Consider the following 19,685-nt stretch of genomic DNA (forward strand, 5'->3'; position numbering starts at 1 on the left):
AGGGCCGTCAAAAAAGGAAAGAAAATCACACAGCAGACAAGGAAAAGGGAACATCAGAGACCCTCTAAAAAGATTCAAACTCACTCAACAAGGAAAGAAAGAAACAAAGCAACTACTGTTCTAATCCTTCATTCTTTTCCATTCTTCATGCCCTCACCTTCCTATCCTCACTAAAGCTGTGTCATCTTCAATAACTCTTCTCTGTGCCCCAATAATGATTGAGCAATGTAATCAGTTTATATTATTAACTAGTCTTCAGGCGAAGTCAGCTACGGCTGAAAGAAATGGCCATCGTAGTAGAACCCGCTGATACTGAGACAGACAGAGGCCACCCTACATTATAGGGAGAGGCGGGTCCCAAGGGTGACCGAGTTTCCCAGAGAATCTAGAACTTGGCCCCACCTTGTGTGAAGACGTGCACCCATCTCTCCACTTCGGAGCCACTACATGAAGCACATTCTGGCAGTGCAGATTGTGTCCACTGGTTCGGAGAACTGTGCCCATGCCAACAACCACTGCTTGGCCGACTCTGTTCAATTCCTCCTGGAGCTTTGGCCCCGCTTTTGTCACAACGGCCTGAGAAAGGTGTCCTGTATTGAGCCTGAGATTCATGGGAATGGAGTTGACAAGAACATCAACCTTGAAGACAAAAACAATTTGTTTCAGATACTAACAAAGAGCATTCACCAAAGGATCACTATATTTGAGCCCCTGGGTTTGACACTAGAGGGGGGAAGCAATGACGATTAATTTCAGAGATTGAAATACCACCCGAGGCAAAGGGTTACGAGATGACTAATTTAAATAACACTCCAGGATGACAGAGAGCTGTCAAAAAGCAAGATATAAACAGCACAGGGTTTCTGAAAGAGTGCAGAGGCCGCTGTCTCTTATGGGGTCTGGGAAACAGGAATCAGGGCAGCAGGCAAAGGGAGCAGGGCAGTCATAGAGGAGGGGATACACCGGGGAGGTTGGAGCTGTGAGCAGACTGGTTTGATCGGACAGAGCTTTTCTAAATTGGGATCGATTAAAACACCAAGAGAAGAGAGGAGAGGGAATGTGAAAAGTGATATTCAAAGCTGCACGGCCTGGGTCACCAAGGAGGACTATAGTTCACCCTGGTTCGGCGTCATTGACAAGATTCCTGTCCTCTGACCACATCAAATGCTCTAATTTTTTGGTATCTGCCCTCAGCAAATGTGACAGAAAATTAACCTTAGATTTGCCAAAATGTGACAGGTATAAAGGCACTGAAAAAGTATACATGTCAAAAGGTAAGATAGTATCGTGGGGTTTTGCATTTACTGGCAACCTCACGATCTGAGTACACTTGCAATTCCCACAATCGACTGGCCGGTCTCTGCGGGTCAGTGCCTCAGCAAAGCCTCCCAGTCTTCGAGGAAACCACTTCCGAGGCTGGGAGGGAGAGCATGGGGGTTCTTCCCCTGGGTCCTAGTCTGCCTTGGGCTATAGGCTAGCTGGAGTTGCGGGGGCTCTACAGGCAGGGACAGAAGGGACACTCACGGTAGCATTCTGCACATCTCCTTCCACCAGCAGGAGCCTCAGGTTTCCCTGGGACAATGAAATCTGTCTGTTTCCAGGAACGTTTGTCAAGACCGGCTGAACTGCCTGTGATAAACCGGGCAGAGGACCCGTCGGAGGCGGGGCACTCTCAAATACGGTTTTCACAGTTTCCGCAAAAGCCTGGACAGTCTTCTCAGATATATCCACAAGGTAGATCTCTTTCAAGGTGTGTCCGTCCCGCTTAAACTGGAAGTTTTTCTTGATAGCCAAAACAATCACCTTCACACACCGGGCTAAGGGAAAGCCCCGGGCTCCGGAGTTGATGGCTGGGATGGCTAGGGACCGGCACTGGTGTGTCTCAGCCAAACAGAGAGTTTCTTCTACAGCTCTCTTTAACAGGAGCATGCACTTCAGGTCCTCGTCGTCCTTCCACCCGGGCCCCACAGCATGGATCACATGGCGGTACGGGAGCTTTCCAGCTTTTGAGATGACGGCACTGCCTGGGGGGACCTTGCCCCTTGTCTTCACTATCTGGTCGCAGTCCTCTTGGAGCTCAGGGCCAGCTGCTTTTGAAAGAGCTGCTGCCAGGCTGCTGCAGAGCTGCAGGTCCTCGTTGGCGGTGCTCACCACCACCTCGACAGGAAACCGGGTCAAGTCGCCCTGCTGCACCATCAGCCAGACTCCAGGGGCCAGCTCCACCCGAGACAAGCTGCTCTGCGGCATGGTCAGTGAGACTCCCGGGGCCAGCTCCACCTGGGACAAGCTGCTCTGCCCATCCCTGCCCCCTCCCTCCCCCTCCCCTCCATTCTCCTGTAGGTCAATGGAACATCCAAACAGCCGTTTGACCTCTCTTTTATAATACTGTGCTTTCTCCTGGAAGAACTGGCTGACCAATGGCCTATCGATATGGACGCTTTCAATACAGACGGAATCCACGGCTTGCCTGATGATGTTCACCCCCTCCAGGACTTTGGCCTTTGGCCCAATTAGTAAAATGCCCTTTTGTTTATTTTCAAGATTGAAAATTACCTGAACATTTGTTGTCTTTATCTTTTGCCAGAATGGCTTTTTTTCTATCCTTAAATAATCAATGATTACAGGAGGCTTTATTTTAATCAATCTCTCTATTTTCGTGTGTTTTTCCACAAAGTCAAAAAGCGAGCCATAGGATTCATTCACTTCTCTCACACAGCCCGCGATGATGACCTCCGCTTTGGTTTCTGAAATTAATTCATCGATTATTACAGTCTTTGAGGAGGAGTTGTGTCTCTTATGCAAGCTGTGAGTGAGCGCTTTCCACTTCTTGCCATTTAGAACTTCCCGGTCATCAATGTTGATGCGCTTGTAACTGAAGGCACTGACCATTTGTTTTTCGGCATCTAACAGGACTTGAGGGGAATAGCCGATTAAGAGAACAGTTTCACCCTCTAGCTCACAAACGGCAAGAATTTTCTGTGCCATGAAGAGCGACTTCAAGAATTCTGTACAGTCTCCTTTTTGCAAAAACTGGAAAATCTCAGGGGGAAGCCGGATGCTTTTTTGAACCATGGTGCACATCTCTTTCTGTATTTCACACTTGGCTTTATACACGTCTGTGTAGAGGCCTTTGAACCACACGTGCTGAGAGGCTTCATCATAACAAATCTCCATTTCTGGGCACTCGGTGCGGAGACGCCCAAGGACATCTCTGTGACACAAAAGAAAATACCTTCCTGGAGAAACGGCCACTATCTCCTTTAGACTTTGCTCTTCTCTTTTAATTTTTTGAGTGGTACTTTCTATTAATTCCTTGACTTGTGGCTCAATGTTCTGTACATCCTCTGATCTCCCCACTAAGGTTACAATCCCCTTAAGGGTATCAAATTCAATCAAAATCCTGTCGTCTCCTACATTATTTTTTATGGTGTCCCACACTACGGGATCCACTTTAAAGGGGGTAACTTTATATTTGGACCTGATGCTAGAGAATGCTGTGGAAACATCTTCCTTCCAGTTCCTGATTCTCAGTCTACCTAGACAGAATAATGTGGTCGCAGGTCTGATGGTAACTTCACATCTGAGTTCGGACCATATTAGATCACTGTGACAACGTATCGCTTCCTCATTTATCTCATCAATCAGATGCTTCTTTTTCTGTAAGAACCTCCATAAGGGAAGATCTAATGATTCTCTGAATGGTGCTGGAAGCTTGATCAGAGGTTTCTCCTTTCCGTACAAGGCCGTGCCCAAAGAGGTGTAGTATGGAAACACAGACAGTGGCATATTATTGAGGTCAAGTTTCTTGGTCATGATGGTGTGTAACACTTAAAAGAAAAGAAATAAAGTAAACCCAGTGTTACATGTTTCAAGTGAAAAAAAAAACAACACTTTTCTCCTAGGGAAAAAAAAAAACCCTAATGATTGTAAAATTACGATGTTATAACATGCTATTAAAAAGCAGCACTACTCTCAAAGTGCTCAGATATAAACTGATTTTTATTAATCCTACATAGCTATCCCTTGCTTAATGGAACCCTTTCCAACCAAGATCACTCTATGTTGAAATTCCATTAAGTAAATTCTATTTTCTGTTTTCTGGTAACACCAATATATCACCACCAGGTTAATAAATAGATAAAAATTTGTTCACAAATATGGGGGTAATGTTTGCCCCAGTGCAAAGAATATTCTGGTGCCCAAAGCAAAGCTCATGTAAGAATCAAGCTATTTTGCTGTTTTCTGTACAGTCTCACAGTTTTAGGCTTCCTAGCTGATTTAGATTCCTTTAATACCTCTAACAGGAGGAGCATAACGATAATTATCAGAGCTGACCATGTGTCAGACCCATTCAAAGTGCTTTCCATATATTTATTTATTTCAGCCTCCCAGCAGCCCTCTGAGAGGCAGGATTATTATCATCCCTATTTACAAATGATAAAACTGAGGCTAGGGAAGGTTAGGTAACTCAGTTAGGGTGATGTAAAGGACAAATCACTGAGCTCAGATTTGAGCCAGGGTCTGTCTAAGTCCAAAGCCCATGCTCTTGCCCCTTTTACCAGGGGTTCCAAACAAGATCACCTCACAGCCATTGGAGAGCCCAGCCCCTGGGACCTCAGATTCAGTAAGTCCTGCACCTCCCCCTTGTCCTTGCTATAATCCCTCTCCTGCCACTTCCATTGGAGCAGTCCCTACAGTGGGATGTGTGTGTGTGTGGCCGGGGAGGGCGTACTCTTCTTCCCCTTGTATTAGTTATGAGACAGGTACAGGGAGTCTAGGAAGGAAGAGAATTAGAATGAATTCCAATAACAACTTGGATTAAAATAACATTCTTGCAGAGAGATTTTAAAAATAACTTCACCTTGTACATGATTGTCTCCTAGGCCTGGAGCCAGACGTCATCAAAAGAACATGGCCTTCAGAGGCCAAGACCCACAGCCTGATCTTCCCAATGTGGCTCTGTAAAGGCTCCAAGCCTAGGCAGGACCAGGGACCACTAATGTGTACTTAGGACCCACGATGTGCCAAGCACACTGCAGGCATAATTTCATTTGATCCTCACAAATTCCTCTGAGGCAAGTAGTAATGTGGGCCCTGTTTTACAGATGAGAAAACAGGCTTTGGTGGGTTAAAGTAACTTGCCCAACAGTGGACCTGAATAGGCATTTTTCCAAAAAGGACATGCAGATGGCCAACAGACATGCATGAAAACGTGCTCAGCACCACTAGTCATTAGGGAAATACAAATCAAAACTATGGTGAGGTATCACTTCACACCAATCAGAATGTCTAGTATCAAAAAAGACAAGAAGTAACAAGTGTCGGCGAGGATGTGGAAAAAAAGGAGCCCTCGGGCACTATCGGTCGAATGTAAATTGGTGCAGCCACTGTGATGCATGGATAACGAGGACAGGGAAGATACAGGCTTTCAGCTATGGAACGCATAAGTCAGAGAGAGGAAAGGGACAGCATAGGGAATAGAATCAATGATACTGTGATCACGCTGTAGGGTGACAGATGGCGGCTACACTTGTGGGCAGAGCATATGGAGTTGTTGAATCACTGTGTTGTCCACCTGAAACTAATGTAACCTTGTGTGTCGACTATACTTCAGTAAAAACATACATAGGGGTGCCTGGGTGGCACAGTCAGTTAAGCGTCCAATTCTTGGTTTCAGCTCAGGTCATGATCTTGGGATTGTGAGATCAAGCCCCCCATCAGGTTCTGCACTCAGTGTGGCATCTGCTTAAGGTTCCCTCTCTCACTCTCTGCCCCTCCACCTGTGCTCTCTTTCTCTAAACTATATATATATATATATATATACACACACACACACACACACATATATATATATATATACCTATATAGATATATATACACACACACACACATATACATATATATATATATATATATACATATACATATATGTATAAAGTAAAGTAATCAAGTAAGTTACCCAAGATCACAAAACTAGTAAGCACCAAAGCCAGGATTTGAAATCTGATCTTTCTGACTCAAGAACCATCACAGATGTCACCTTACTGTGCCTTAGCTTCTCCATCCTGTTTCCTCATCTTCAAGAAAAAGTTACAATATGCATGGCATTACTAGGATTCAGTGAGCTACTGTAGCAGAAAATGCAGCAAAAGATCTTACCTAGAGTAGGTATTAGGTAAGAGTTCTTTTCCTTAAGATTCTGTGAATCAGATTTTGTAAAACTGAACAAAATTAATTCCAGAGTAAGTGCTCAACTTATTCCTCTCAAATAATCTACATAAAATGTAGACTGCTAAGTAAATTGTATTTTTAATCCAGCTTTAACTACAGTTGGCCTCCTTACTAATAACCCATTGTAAGGGGTGGGACAGGTGAGCAAATGACTGGCAAAGAATGGAGAGTTTAAGAGCATAGATTAGCCAGACTAGCCAAGTTCAAATCCTGGATCTGTCACTTACTAGCTGTGTAAACGTAGTCAAGTTATTTGCCCTTTCTGTGCCTGTTTCTCATGCGTAGAACAGGGATTAAATAGCAATGCTCACAGACCAGGGTCTGTGAGTGCACTTTGCAGCACCCTGCAGAGCTATGCAAATGTAAGTCATAATTATAAGAAGGAGAGGCCAAAGAAAGAAAGGGAAAATCGGTGTATCTCAGATCAGAGAGAACAGAGTTCATGAGTTTAGATGAGGAGGCATGGTCAGCGTAGTCAGATGGTACAAAGAGGTCAGGATGAAAGGGAACCTCTGAGAGTGCCCTACTGCTCACATGTGTGGCTCTGCATAAAACAACCCCAATTAAATAGTTCCTATTATTAGTCCTATGTGGGTAATGTAGACATTCCGAGGACACACCCAACTGCCCCTGGCCTTCAAGAGGTCTGAAGCCCCACCATAAACGGGAGGCTCACTTCTAGAGTAGGCAGCTTTATGGAGCTCCCTGCCTGGGCCCAAGCCCAAGCTCTGGGAGATTTAAAGAAATTGTGACAGAAGCTCCTCTTTTGTCCCCTTGCCCAAGGAACACTAGAACTTTCATTCCATTTTAAGCCAAAGCATACCTTCACCCCAGTTTCCCCAACTCCTCAAAGCCAAAGGGAGTTTCCTCCATGGATCCCCCACAGAGCAGTTTATCTTCGGTGGGTAGAATACCACGTGATGTGTCTTATGCTCCCCCTGTTGGTCCCAGACCCACTGTTCCTTCTCTTCCTAAGGAGGTTGGCCCCCTAATTCCCACTCCTCAGCCTTCACCTCTGAACATCGAGTGGAATCTCCAACCTGACACTGTACGTGCCTCAGAGAACTGGCAATCTAGTGGCAATCAAGTATCGACAAAACCCTCAGAAGTGTTTCCCTAAGGTTCAGCTGAACATGGTTTTCACAGGGGTGCCGCAAAGAACAATGCAGCGGACATCCACTGGACCACCCCTATTAATTTCTGAATGGTGACACTGACAGGTGAAGGGGAAGTAGTGATACATTAAAGGAAGTGTATGTGTTTCTGAGTATTTCTTTACCCAACCTTATTGGAATTAACTTGAGAATTTCTACCAAGTATACAGCTAAAACACAGATCATCTTTTCTTAAATACAGTATTTCAAAGATTGTAAGAATTACGGGGTTTTCACTATAGGCAGAGACTCATGAGAGAATTTCCTTGTATCTTTCAAAACTGGGCCCTGCTTCTCCAAAGCTGAAATCACTGGACTCATTAACTATCATACCCCAGATGAACAGGATTACTAATTGGATTTCCAGTGAAATTTATGAATTAAAAAATAAAATGCATCAGAACTCAACTGATACCTGTTAAGATCTGCTAAAATGGCTTAGAGTCTGTGAGGTAGGTTCACAAAATCAGGCTCATAGATATTACCTTTTTTGTCAAAAAACTCAATCAGAGCCGAATTCTCTTCAGGCAAACACTCAATACTGGCAACTCTCCCTCCTCCATTTTGAGGATTTTCAAATAAACATTTCAGATTATAGTCATCAACACCAGGTGGCAGGTTTTCAACCCTGATTGTTCTTGTCACTTCCAGAAGTCTTGGAGAAAGCTGGAGTTGTTTCACGAAGTGATGCCTGACACAATTGTCAACAAATTTCACAGCATCTACAAATCAAAATCAATCAGTCAATCTGTCCATCCATCAGAAAATTATTATCAGACTTTTATGTTATACAGAAGAAACTGTCTGAATATTAACTGAGATAAAGGAGATAGCTAAGTGCTCAATTTTTAGAGGCAAGGTCTTCATTTCTATATGAGAATTTACACGCTTACAACTCCTGGTCTGAAGAGTAACACACATGTAAACGTTTTACCTGGCGTACTGCCGCTGAGCTGTGACCCTCCTACAGGCACAGCTCTCTCCCACCCACCTTGACGTCCTACCTGAGTGTTCTCTCTGCAATACAAATCTCTCACTCCCCTCCTTTCTCAAGTCCTATGATGGCTCCCTTAGCTAGCCTTAAAATGCCCTTGGTTGGCTATTTGACTCCAAACTAATTTCCAAACATCACCTCTGGTTACCCTCTGCCATTCCTTTTATTTTCTTTATTGCCACAAAAACTAGTCATTATTTTGAAAACCTTATTCTCTTTTGCCTCGCTATATATAACCACCTGTACCTGAAATGCCCTTCTTGGATTTTTTTTTAATCCTGTCCTATTCCTCTTTCAGGACTGACACTGTTTATCTCTTTCAAATTAATAAATATCGATAGTGGGCTCACAATGAGCCAGGTACTGTGCTAGGATCTGGGGAGCCAGGCACTGTGCAAGGATCTGGGGGTAGAGAGATGAATATAACAAGTACTTGAAAATTTACCATCTAGGAAGGGGTGGGGGTCTTGAAAGCACACAAATGGCCCATTGTGGGATCAGATGAGTCAGGAAGACAAATAGTGGGAATCCCACAAGGATTGCCAGAGTTAAGTGGCTGCTGATCTGAGTTTTGAAGGATAAAGAGGAGTTAAGCAGATAGATTAGGGGAGGAAACTTTTCCTGCAGAGAGAAGAGCAGTGGCAGGAAACAACAGTGTATTGGGGACCTGGGAGACTAGGGCCACTAGAGTATAAACAAAGCCACCTTGTTTGGGTCCCCTTTCCTCTCATTCCCCACAGCCTGCCGCTTACAGTGGAAGCAGGCAGCTTCTTCTCTTGCGTCTTCATTTTTCATTTACATATGGGTCTCCAGCTCCATAGGCATTCCTCAAGGGCAGGGACCAAGAATTATTCATCCCTGTACTCACAGCACCTCAACAAGTGCCTGGCACATTGTGGGCGTTCAAGATTTTCGATTAATGAACAAAAGCAAGTCCACTTAGTTTTTCCTTTATAAGAAATAATTATAGGTTTGACATAAGAATAGCTCCCTTCGTTGAGTCTTTACCGTATGTCAGGGATATACTAAGAGCTTTGCACACATTGTTTCATCTAATCCTCTTAGAAGCTGTATCAGGTAGGTCATTTTTCCTCCACTCTATTGAGGACAGAAGTCAAGCACAGAGGGGAGTAACTGGATAAACTCTGAGAATTAGTCAAATGGTGGAGCTAGAATTCTGACTTCACCACCATCCTCCTGCCACAGCCATGACATAGCAAGGGCTCAGATTAGAAAATGCCGTGGTCCTACTGAACATAACTCCTCACACAGACCTTGAAGAGCCCTCATTCCCTGCATCACGTACACTTCCTCTCCTGCATGCGGGATGACCATGAAAGTACTAAGAAAAATACATAGAAAAGGACGTAAGGGGGCGCCTGGGTGGCTCAGTAGGTTAGGCCGCTGCCTTCGGCTCAGGTCATGATCCCAGGTCCTGGGTTCGAGCCCCACATAGGGCTTTCTGCTCAGCAGGGAGCCTGCTTCCTCCTCTCTCTCTGCCTGCCTCTCTGCTTACTTGTGATTTCTCTCTGTCAAATAAATAAATAAAATCTTAAAAAAAAAAAAAAAGGACGTAAGGGAAGAGGCTATGTAGAGGTGGGCAATGGGGTTCAAATCCAAGAATTTATTAGCATCTCTGCACCTCTGTCTCCTCAACTGTAAAATGGGGAGTAGTAACAATGTCAAAAGGTTGTTAAAAGGAACCAATGAGTTAACACAGGTAATGAGCTTGGCGTAGTACTTGACTTACAGTGTCTCTAGATGAGTGTCTGCCATTATCAGCATTATTGCATTCCAGTAATTCCAGCTTGGTAACATAGATCAGTATTTACTTCTCCCAGTGAGATAATGCATGTGAAAATGCTGATTCTTCTGCTTGAATCACTTCTATAAGCTTAGACTTTAGATTTCTTTTTGGGTGTGTTATCTCTGTCTCTCTCTCTGTCTATCTCTCTTTCTCTCTCTCTCTCTCTCTCACACACACACACACACACACACACACACACGATGAAGTCTGATTTACTAAACATACCAGAATTTAGTTTTAAAACAAATTCGCTTCTTTCAAAATAAAAAAGCACCTATATTAACCTATATTAATTTCCTTTTAATGAATTAAGAGAAAAAGTCAAGCTTTCAGAGACATTGAATTAGCTAGGTGTCTCAAATCCCAAAGTGGGGCGCAAAGAAGATTGGCAAATGAGGGATCACTTGATCTTACCCACATGCGTTGGAAAGGTAACTACAGCAACGTCAAAATCCTGTAATACTTCCACTTGAAAAGCATCATTGGACAGGCCACTTACATTCTCCACTATCAAAATTAACATTATATCGGTTACATTTGCCTTGAGATTTTCAAATGCAACCGAAAAGGAAGTATTTTCACATTCTGCTGAGGTATCTTCCATTTTCTCTGATCTTCTACTGGGAGAAAGTTCTGTACCCACTTCTTCTGACACATCTGATTTTAGAAGAACAAAAGAGGTGCAAGATGTTATATTTGTCTGACATGGTCTTAGCAAATTATCATAAGACGCTGTCCTCTTTCTTTTTCGATCTCTTGGCTAAGTCAAATAAAAAAAGATCTGAGAAGGCTTTTCGCTTAATTTAGTTAAAAATAAAATGTAGCATGTAACCATCTATTATTGTTAAGTTTGGTTTTTATTATGCCCTTTTCTGCCTCGTCTCTCTGAGGAAACAGTCTTTCATCGCCTTGACATATGCTTCCAACAAGTGCTTAATTTTAGTTATGGAACTCAGTTTCTCCAAAGCAATGGACATGTTTATTCATCCTTGTATTGCTGGCATCTGGCCCATACTTGAGGCTCAAGAGTGTTTGCTGACTTACAGCTTGGGCCACTAAAGGAGAGCGAGACTGATGACGTAACACCTGAGGCTCCAAAAAGTAATATGCTTTCCTCACTGAAGAGAAGAAAGGATACTCACTGAATGACTAAGGAATATATATATATATATATATATATATATATATATATATATATGTGTGTGTGTGTGTGTGTGTGTGTGTGTGTGTGTATATATATATATATATATATATATATATAGAAAATAAAATGGTCTAGAGAGCTGTATGTATACATCAAGCTCACGGATCAGCAATCCTCCCAGCCAGCCCATTCCCCTCCATCGTTGGCCCTATGTTGAGTTCCATCTGTGCATCAGGTCAATTCCACACTAGGCTTGCCCAGTGCACCAGGATGCATAGGATATAATCTTCAGACATTCTGTGAGTGACTGTTCAACTGGGGCCCTTATTATGTTCAAGGCACTGGAGGTGTGGAGAGGGGTGCATACAAAAAACATCACATAAGAAACTTATAGATTTTCTAATGGAGGTATACAAGAAAAATGATGAAAGGATCTGACATTTTATAAATGTTTATCATGACAGAGTAAAATGCTACACGCTCACCAAATCCATTTTGTTTTCTTTCTGGGCAACAGTTGCCAGACTTCCCACAGCCAAGTTCACGTGGCTAATGGAATATGGGTGGAAGTGTGAATTGCGCTTCCACGTCTGGCAAGTACAAATCTCCTTTATGTGAATTTCCACTCTCCTTGGCAGTAACTTTGGAGGCCGCATATCAAAAGTAATCTTGTCAAAAGATGGAAGGAACCTCGGATTCCTGAAGCAGTCTAGACTCCCCGCTTCCCCAGCTGCTGACCCCACTGACCTCTGATGTGGAGGGGTATTTGTTACAGCAGTTAGGTGACCCTGACACATACTCCTGTTTTGTGCAGATGTAACACCATGCACTCATGCCAAATAAAAAATAATTTAAGGTCAATAATAATACAGCATTCCATGAGACAGGTGTGACAAGGCTGAAGGACTGCTGAGCTGATGGTGAGGTTGTCTGAGTTCAACCCCTGACTCAGCCACTCTTTAGCCATATGACCTCAGGCATGTCTCTTTACAAGAGAGTCCTGGATGAACTGAATGGTAACAGCCTTTCCAGCAACATAGTTTTATAACTTTATGACTAGTAGGGGCTTCATCACAAGAGAGGCTTGCTTAACTGCCAAATAAAGGGCAGCACCAATCCAGCCAGGAGTCCGAGAGACATAGAAGGGGACAGGGCTGCCCTGGAAAGGCTTCAGGAAAAGGAGAAGCTGAGCGGATCTTGAAAGCTCTCTAGAGTTTAGATATAGAGAAGTGGGATAGAGGGGATTGTGGACCCCAGAAGTACAGGCAGAGTGCCATGACTGCGCCAGACTCCTTAGGAAATTGTGATCTGACCAATGAAGCTCAAGGGAGCACTTGTGTGTAGATGTAAGAAATGAGGCCAGAAAAGTTGGCTTCATCCAGGACGTGGTGTGAACTTTACCTTGTAGTCAGTAGTAAGGGTGAATTGTGGAAGGTTTCTGTGATAAGAAGGACAGGATATTTAGCAGTAGAAAAAGGGCTGGTCAGATTTAAGGAAAAGGACATCAGATACAGAGAGACCAAGCAGGGTGCTCCTGCCATGTTGGATTTGTGAGGTAATAATGGCAGCCTGGCATGAGGGAGGGACAGATGATGAAAACCTTAAAAAAAAAAAAAAAAAAAAGATTAAGTCTCTGTGACTAACAGATATGAAGGCTAAAAGAAGAGAGGTGATCAAAGTTTCCAGTAGGTGACGGGCAGACTGGTTGTATACTTCAAGAGAAATAAGGAAGCCAGAAAGGGTACTGGTTTGAGGAAGAAGATGATACAGGTGGTTTTGACATGGTGGCTCTAACATAATTTCCAACAGTAAGGTCAGACACAAGGTCCGGAATTTAGAAGAGAGTCCAGGGTGGAAATGTAGAGTTGAAAAAGCCAGAATTTGCTGACCACAAGTGACCAGTATCTCTCTGCTCTTGCATGTCTCTCTTCAATGGGTTCTTCCAATTGTTGGTTTCCACCTTGCAGACCCAGCCCAACTCAGCTTAGCCTGGAACAGGACATTAGCTCAGTGCTCACATCCTCTGGTGTTGGTGTGTGGCTTGACTGACCTGTCCTTCCTCTGACTACTGCTTGCCCATCTTCAACTTTACACCCAGGGTTTCAGCATGCCTGGAGCACTCAGAGCACTGGATTCTCTATTCTCCTCACCCCTGAAATGTGGGACCTATTAGGGAAACACCCTCTACCCTGATTTTGCTTGGTTGTGAAAACTGTCTACACCATTCCAATTAACTTCAAGAGTCCTAGCCTTAGGGTCACAGTCAGGATTCAGGTTGGAGCAACCAAGCAACAAGGGACCTCCTCTTACATCTCTGAAAGGGGCCAATGACACACTTTGTTAAAGACTGCCCACCTTCCTAGCTGCATACTATCATTGGAGTCTGAGTCATGTAAAAACAGGGCAGCAAATGAGTCTAAGGTCTCAGGACAATGAAAAGTCCATTAGTGGGGTGGGGCTGGATGGCTCTTCCTGAGAATATCCTTGGTGTTGTAAGCATATCTGAAACAGTGCTGACAAATCAGTTAAGACAGAGTTAGGGTAAAATCTATGAATCCATAAGAAACACAGACTTGATTAAAGTCTAGACCCAGGAAATGGTACAGATATAAATGTACCAATATAAAACCACATTGGTCTAAAATTGAGCTTGAGGGTACAGCGCATAAGGCATTTTCCAAGAATAGATAAGGATTTAGGGAGACAGAAGCAAGATGGCAGAGGAGTAGCAGTCTGAAATGACATCAGATCCCAGGAGTTCAGCTAAATAGTTATCAAACCATTCTGAACACCTACAAACTATCAACAGGAGATAGACGAGAAGTAGAGCAGCAATTCTAGGAACAGACAATCGACCACTTTCTGAAAGGTAGGACGAGCAGAGAAGTGAATCCAAAGCGACAGGAAGATAGACCGTGAGGGGAGGGGATGGCTCCCAGCAAGCAGTGAAGCAGTGGAGCACAAAATCAGAACTTTAAGAAGTCTGCTCCACTGAGGGACGTTGCTCCAGAGGCTAAGCAGGGGTGGAGCCCTTGCGGGGATAGTATGGTCTCAGGTCCTGCAGGGTCACAGAAAGATCGGGGGTGTCTGTGTGTGGCACAGCTGCCAGGTACCAGAGCAGGGAAGCCGACTACAGAGACAGAGCTGAAGAGTGAGCTTTCAGATCGGGGTAACCTTAAACCATGATCCAAAGCACAGTCAGACCACTGCTCTTCAAGCAGGAACCCCACAAGTGGTAGATCCAGGGAGGCTCACCTTGCTGCTCTGGGAGAAGCAGCATGGCAGGAATCTGCTGGGTGTGGAGACTCCAAACGGGGCTGTTCACCAGAGATAGAAATGCCCAGTCACAGGCTGGATGAACACAGAGTGTGGCCAGAGACCAGGAAGACAGAGGGGATTGACTGCTTTTCTCTGAGGGTGCACTGAGGAGTGCGGCCCCAAGCACTTGACTCCTCTGGGCCAGAGATTGGGAGGCTGCCATTGTCATTCCAGTCCTCCAAAGCTCTAAGGAAAGCATTCAGGGAACAAAAGCTCCAAGAGTGAACCCGAGCAGATTACTTAGCCTGGCCCCTGGCACGGGTGGTACAATTCGCCTTGGGCAAAGACAGTTGAGAATCATTACAACAGGCCCATCCTGAAGAAGAACAGCAAAAACATCCAGCCAAGACCAAGTTCCCAACTCAAGGAGAACAGTGGAACTCCAGAGCTAGGGGAAAGTAACACATAGCATTCATGGCTTTCCCCCCATGATCCATTAGTCTTGCAAAGTTAAATTTTTTTTATTTTATTTTTTTCTTATTCTATTTTTTTAACTTTTCCCTCTTTCTTTTTTTAATGTTTTTTAACTAGTTTATCTTAACAATACCTTTCTTTAAAAAATCTTTCTAAACTTTCATTGTTATAGTCATATTTTATCCCTTCATTGTATTTAACCTTAATTTTTTGTATACATATAGGTTTTTTTTTCCTAAAAAATTTTGGAATATAATTTCTTCTAATAGCTCAAAATATACCCTAATCTAGCACATGGCTTTGTTTTAGTCCCCAGCCTGAGCACATTCCCTTCTTCTTTTTTCTTTTTCTAACCAACTTATCTTATCAATTCCTTTTTTAGAATTTCTTAAAAATTTTTCATCTTTATAGTCATATTTCATTCCTTAATTGTGTTTACCTTATTTATGTGTGTGTGTGTGTGTGTGTGTGTGTGTGTGTGTATAAACGTTTTCCTTTCTGTAAAATTTTGGGAGGTAGTTTCTTCTAAAAGACCAAAATACACCCAAAATCAAGTGGGTGGCTCTGTTCTGTTCTATTCAGATGAATAGACGTTATATTCATCTATAAATAATAAAAAAATTATATATATATATGTGTGTGTGTGTGTATATATATGTATATATATACATATATATATATAATTTTTAATTTTATTTATTTTTCCCCCATTCTTCTCCCCCTGGTTTTGGACCTCTTCTGATTTGGTTAGCATACTTTTTTCTGAGGTCTTTGCCACCCTTTTAGTACTTTATTCTCTCGTTCATATATTCTTATCTGGATAAAATGACAAGGCCAAAAAATTCACCACAAAAAAAAGAACAAGAGGAAGTACCAACGGCTAGGGACCTAAACAATATGGACATTGGTAATATGTCAGAACTAGAGTTCAGAATGACAATTTTCAAGATGCTAGCTGGGCTCAAAAAAGGCATGGAAGATATTAGAGAAATCTTTTCTGGAGAAATAAAATCCCTTTCTGGAGAAATAAAAGAACTAAAACCTAACCAAGTTGAAATTTTTTTAAAAAGCTATTAATGAGGTGCAATAAAAAAAGGAGACTTTTTCTGCTAGGATAAATGAGGCAGGAGAGAGAATTAATGATATAGAAGACCAAATGACAGACAACAAAGAAGCTGAGCAAAAGAGAGACAAACAACTACTGGGAGAATTTGAGAGATAGTGATACCATAAAACAAAACAATATTAGAATAATTGGGATTCCAGAAGAAGAAGAAAGAGAGAGGGGGGCAGAATGTATATTGGAGCAAATTACAGTAGATTATTTTATTATAGTAGAGAATTATTATAGCAGAGAATTTCCCTAAAGGGAACATCAAAATCCAGGAGGCACAGAGAACCCCCCTTAAAATCAATAAAAATGGGTCCATGCCCTGTCATCTAATAATAAAACTTACGAGTCTTAGTGACAAAGACAAAATCCTGAAAGCAGCTTGGGACAAGAAGTCTGTAACATACAATGATAGAAACATTAGATTGGCAGAAGACTTATCTACAGAGACCTGGCAGGCCAGAAAGAACTAGCATGATATATTCAGAGTACTAAATGAGAAAAATATGCAGCCAAGAATACTATATCCATCTAGGCTATCACTGAAAATAGAAGGAGAGATAAAAAGCTTCCAGGACAACAAAAATTAAAAGAATTTGCAAACACCAAACCAGCCCTACAGGAAATATTGAAAGGGGTCCTCTAAGCAAAAAGAGAGCTTAAAAGTAGTAGACCAGAAAGGAGGAGAGACAATATACAGTAACAGTCACCTTACAAGCAATACAATGGCACTAAATTCATATCTTTCAATAGTTCCCCTGAATGTAAATGAGCTAAATGCCCCAATTAAAAGACACAGTGTATCAGAATGGATTAAAAACACAAAACCTGGGGTGCCTGGGTGGCTCAGTGGACTAAAGCCTCTGCCTTTGGCTCAGGTCATGATCCCAGGGTCCTGGGATCAAGCCCCGCATTGGGCTCTCCTCTCAGCAGGGAGCCTTCTTCCCTTCCTCTCTCTGCCTGCCTCTCTGCCTACTTGTGATCTGTGTCTGTCAAATAAATAAATAAATAAATAATCTTTCAAGGAAAAACAAAACAAAACCCATCAATATGCTGTAAACAAGAAACTCATTTTAGACCCAAAGACACCTCCAGATTTAAATTGAGGGGGTGAATAACAATTTACCATGCTAAGGGACATCAAAAGAAAGCTCGGGTGGCAATCCTCATATCTGATAAATTAGATTTTAAGCCAAAGACTCTAATAGGAGATGAGGAAGGACACTATATCATACTTAAAGGGTCTGTCCAACAAGAAGAGCTAACAATTTTAAATATCTATGCCCCTAACATAGAAGCAGCCAACTATACAAACCAATTAATAACAAAATCAAAACACATCAACAATAATACAATAAGAGTAGGGGACTTTAACAACCCCCCTCACTGAAATGGACAGATCATCCAAGCAAAAGATCAATAAGGAAATAAAGGCCTTAAATGACACACTGGACAAGATGGACATCTCAGATATATTCAGAACATTCCATCCCCCAAAAAAGAGAATACACATTCTTCTCTAGTGCACATGGAACATTCTCCAGAATAGATCACATCCTGGGTCACAAATCAGGTCGTAGCCGGTACCAAAAAGTTGGGATCATTCTCTGCATATTTTCAGACCACAATGCTCTGAAGCTAGAACTCAATTACAAGAGGAAAGTTGGAAAGAACTCAAATACAGGAAGGCTAAAAAAATCCTACTAAAGAATGAATGGGTCAACCAGGAAATTAAAGAAGAATTGAAAAAATTCATGGAAACAAATGAAAATGAAAACACAACTGTTCAAAATCTGTGGGACACAGCAAAGGCGGTCCTGAGAGGAAAGTATATAGTGATACAAGCCTTTCTCAAGAAACAAGAAAGGTCTTTAAATACACACTAACCCTACACTTAAAGGAGCTGGAGAAAGAACAACAAACAAAGCCTAAACCCAGCAGGAGAAGAGAAATAATAAAGATCAGAGCAGAAATCAACAAAATCGAAACCAGAAGAACAGTAGAACAAATCAACGAAACTAGGAGCTGGTTCTTTGAAAGAATTAATAAGATTGATAAAACCCCTGGCCAGACTTATCAAAAAGAAAAGAGAAAGGACCCAAATAAATAAAATTATGAATGTAGGAGGAGCAATCACAACCAACACCAAAGAAATACAAATAATCATAAGAACACATTATGAGCAACTATATGCCAGCAAATTTCACAATCTGGAAGAAATGGATGCATTCCTAGAGACGTATAAACTACCAAAACTGAACCAGGAAGACATTAAAAAAAAACCTGAACAGATCCATGACTAGTAAAGAGATTGAAGCAGCCATCAAAAATCTCCCAACAAACAAGAGCCCAGGGCCAGATGGCTTCCCAGAGGAATTCTACCAAACATTTAAGGAAGAATTAATTCCTATTCTCTTGAAACTGTTCCAAAAAATAGAAATGGAAGGAAAACTTCCAAACTCATTTTATGAGGCCAGCATTACCTTGATCCCAAAACCAGACAAAGATCCCACCCAAAAGGAGAATTATAGACCAATATCCTTGATGAACACAGAGGTGAAAATTCTTACCAAAATACTAGCCAATAGGAACCAACAGTACATTAAAAGGATCATTCACCACAGCCAAGCGGGATTTATTCCTGGGCTGCAAGGCTGGTTCAACATCCACAAATCAATTAATGTGATACAATACATTAATAAAAGAAAGAGCAAGAACCATATAATACTCTCAATAGATGCTGAAAAAGCATTTGACAAAGTACAGCATCCATTCTTGATCAAAACTCTGCAAAATGTAGGGACAGAGGGCATATACGTCAATATCATCAAAGCCATCTATGAAAAACCCACAGCAAACATCATTCTTAATGGGGAAAAACTGAGAGCTTTTCCCCTAAGGTCAGGAACACAGCAGGGATGTCCACTATCACCACTGCTATTCAACATAGTACTAGAAGCCCTAGCTTCAGCAATCAGACAACAAAAAGAAATAAAAGGCATCCAAATTGGCAAAGAAGAAGTCAAACTCTCACTCTTTGCAGATGATATGATACTTTATGTGGAAAACCCAAAAGACTCTACTCCCAAACTGGTAGAACTCATACAGAAATTCAGTAAAGTGTCAGGATATAAAATCAATGCACAGAAACCAGTTGCATTTTTATATACCAACAGCAAGACTGAAGAAAGAGAAATTAAGAAGTCAATCCCATTTACAATTGCACCCAAAACCATAAGATACCTAGGAATAAACCTAACCAAAGAGGCAAAGAATCTGTACTCAGAAAACTGTAAAGTGCTCATGGAAGAAATTGAGGAAGACACGAAGAAATGGAAAAACGTTCCATGCTCATGGATTGGAAGAACAAATATTGTGAAAATGTCTATGTTACCTAGAGCAATCTACACATTTAATGCAATCCCTATCAAAATACCATCAATTTTTTTTTTCAAAGAAATGGAACAAATAATCCTAAAATTTATATGGAGCCAGAAAAGATCCCGAATAGC

General features: G+C 42.1%; 1 protein-coding gene across 5 annotated transcripts in view; it reads right to left on the reverse strand.

Annotated features, from left to right (window-relative positions):
• Nucleotides 1-19,685, reverse strand: part of LOC125103429 (protein mono-ADP-ribosyltransferase PARP14-like) — a 128,002-nt gene that overhangs the window by 23,444 nt on the left and 84,873 nt on the right. The window contains exons 4-7 of one of the 5 annotated variants that reach the window (XM_047735282.1): nucleotides 10,601-10,843; nucleotides 7,871-8,107; nucleotides 1,525-3,827; nucleotides 403-639 (exon numbers count right to left, since the gene is read on the reverse strand). The exons of the other annotated variants lie outside the window; for them this stretch is intronic. Coding sequence (XP_047591238.1) covers nucleotides 403-639; nucleotides 1,525-3,827; nucleotides 7,871-8,107; nucleotides 10,601-10,843 — 3,020 coding nt within the window. The remainder of the gene's footprint in view (nucleotides 1-402; nucleotides 640-1,524; nucleotides 3,828-7,870; nucleotides 8,108-10,600; nucleotides 10,844-19,685) is intronic. 5 annotated transcript variants of the gene reach the window in all.

This window comes from Lutra lutra, chromosome 1 (genome assembly GCF_902655055.1).
Source record: "Lutra lutra chromosome 1, mLutLut1.2, whole genome shotgun sequence".
Classification (NCBI taxonomy): Eukaryota; Metazoa; Chordata; class Mammalia; order Carnivora; family Mustelidae; genus Lutra; species Lutra lutra.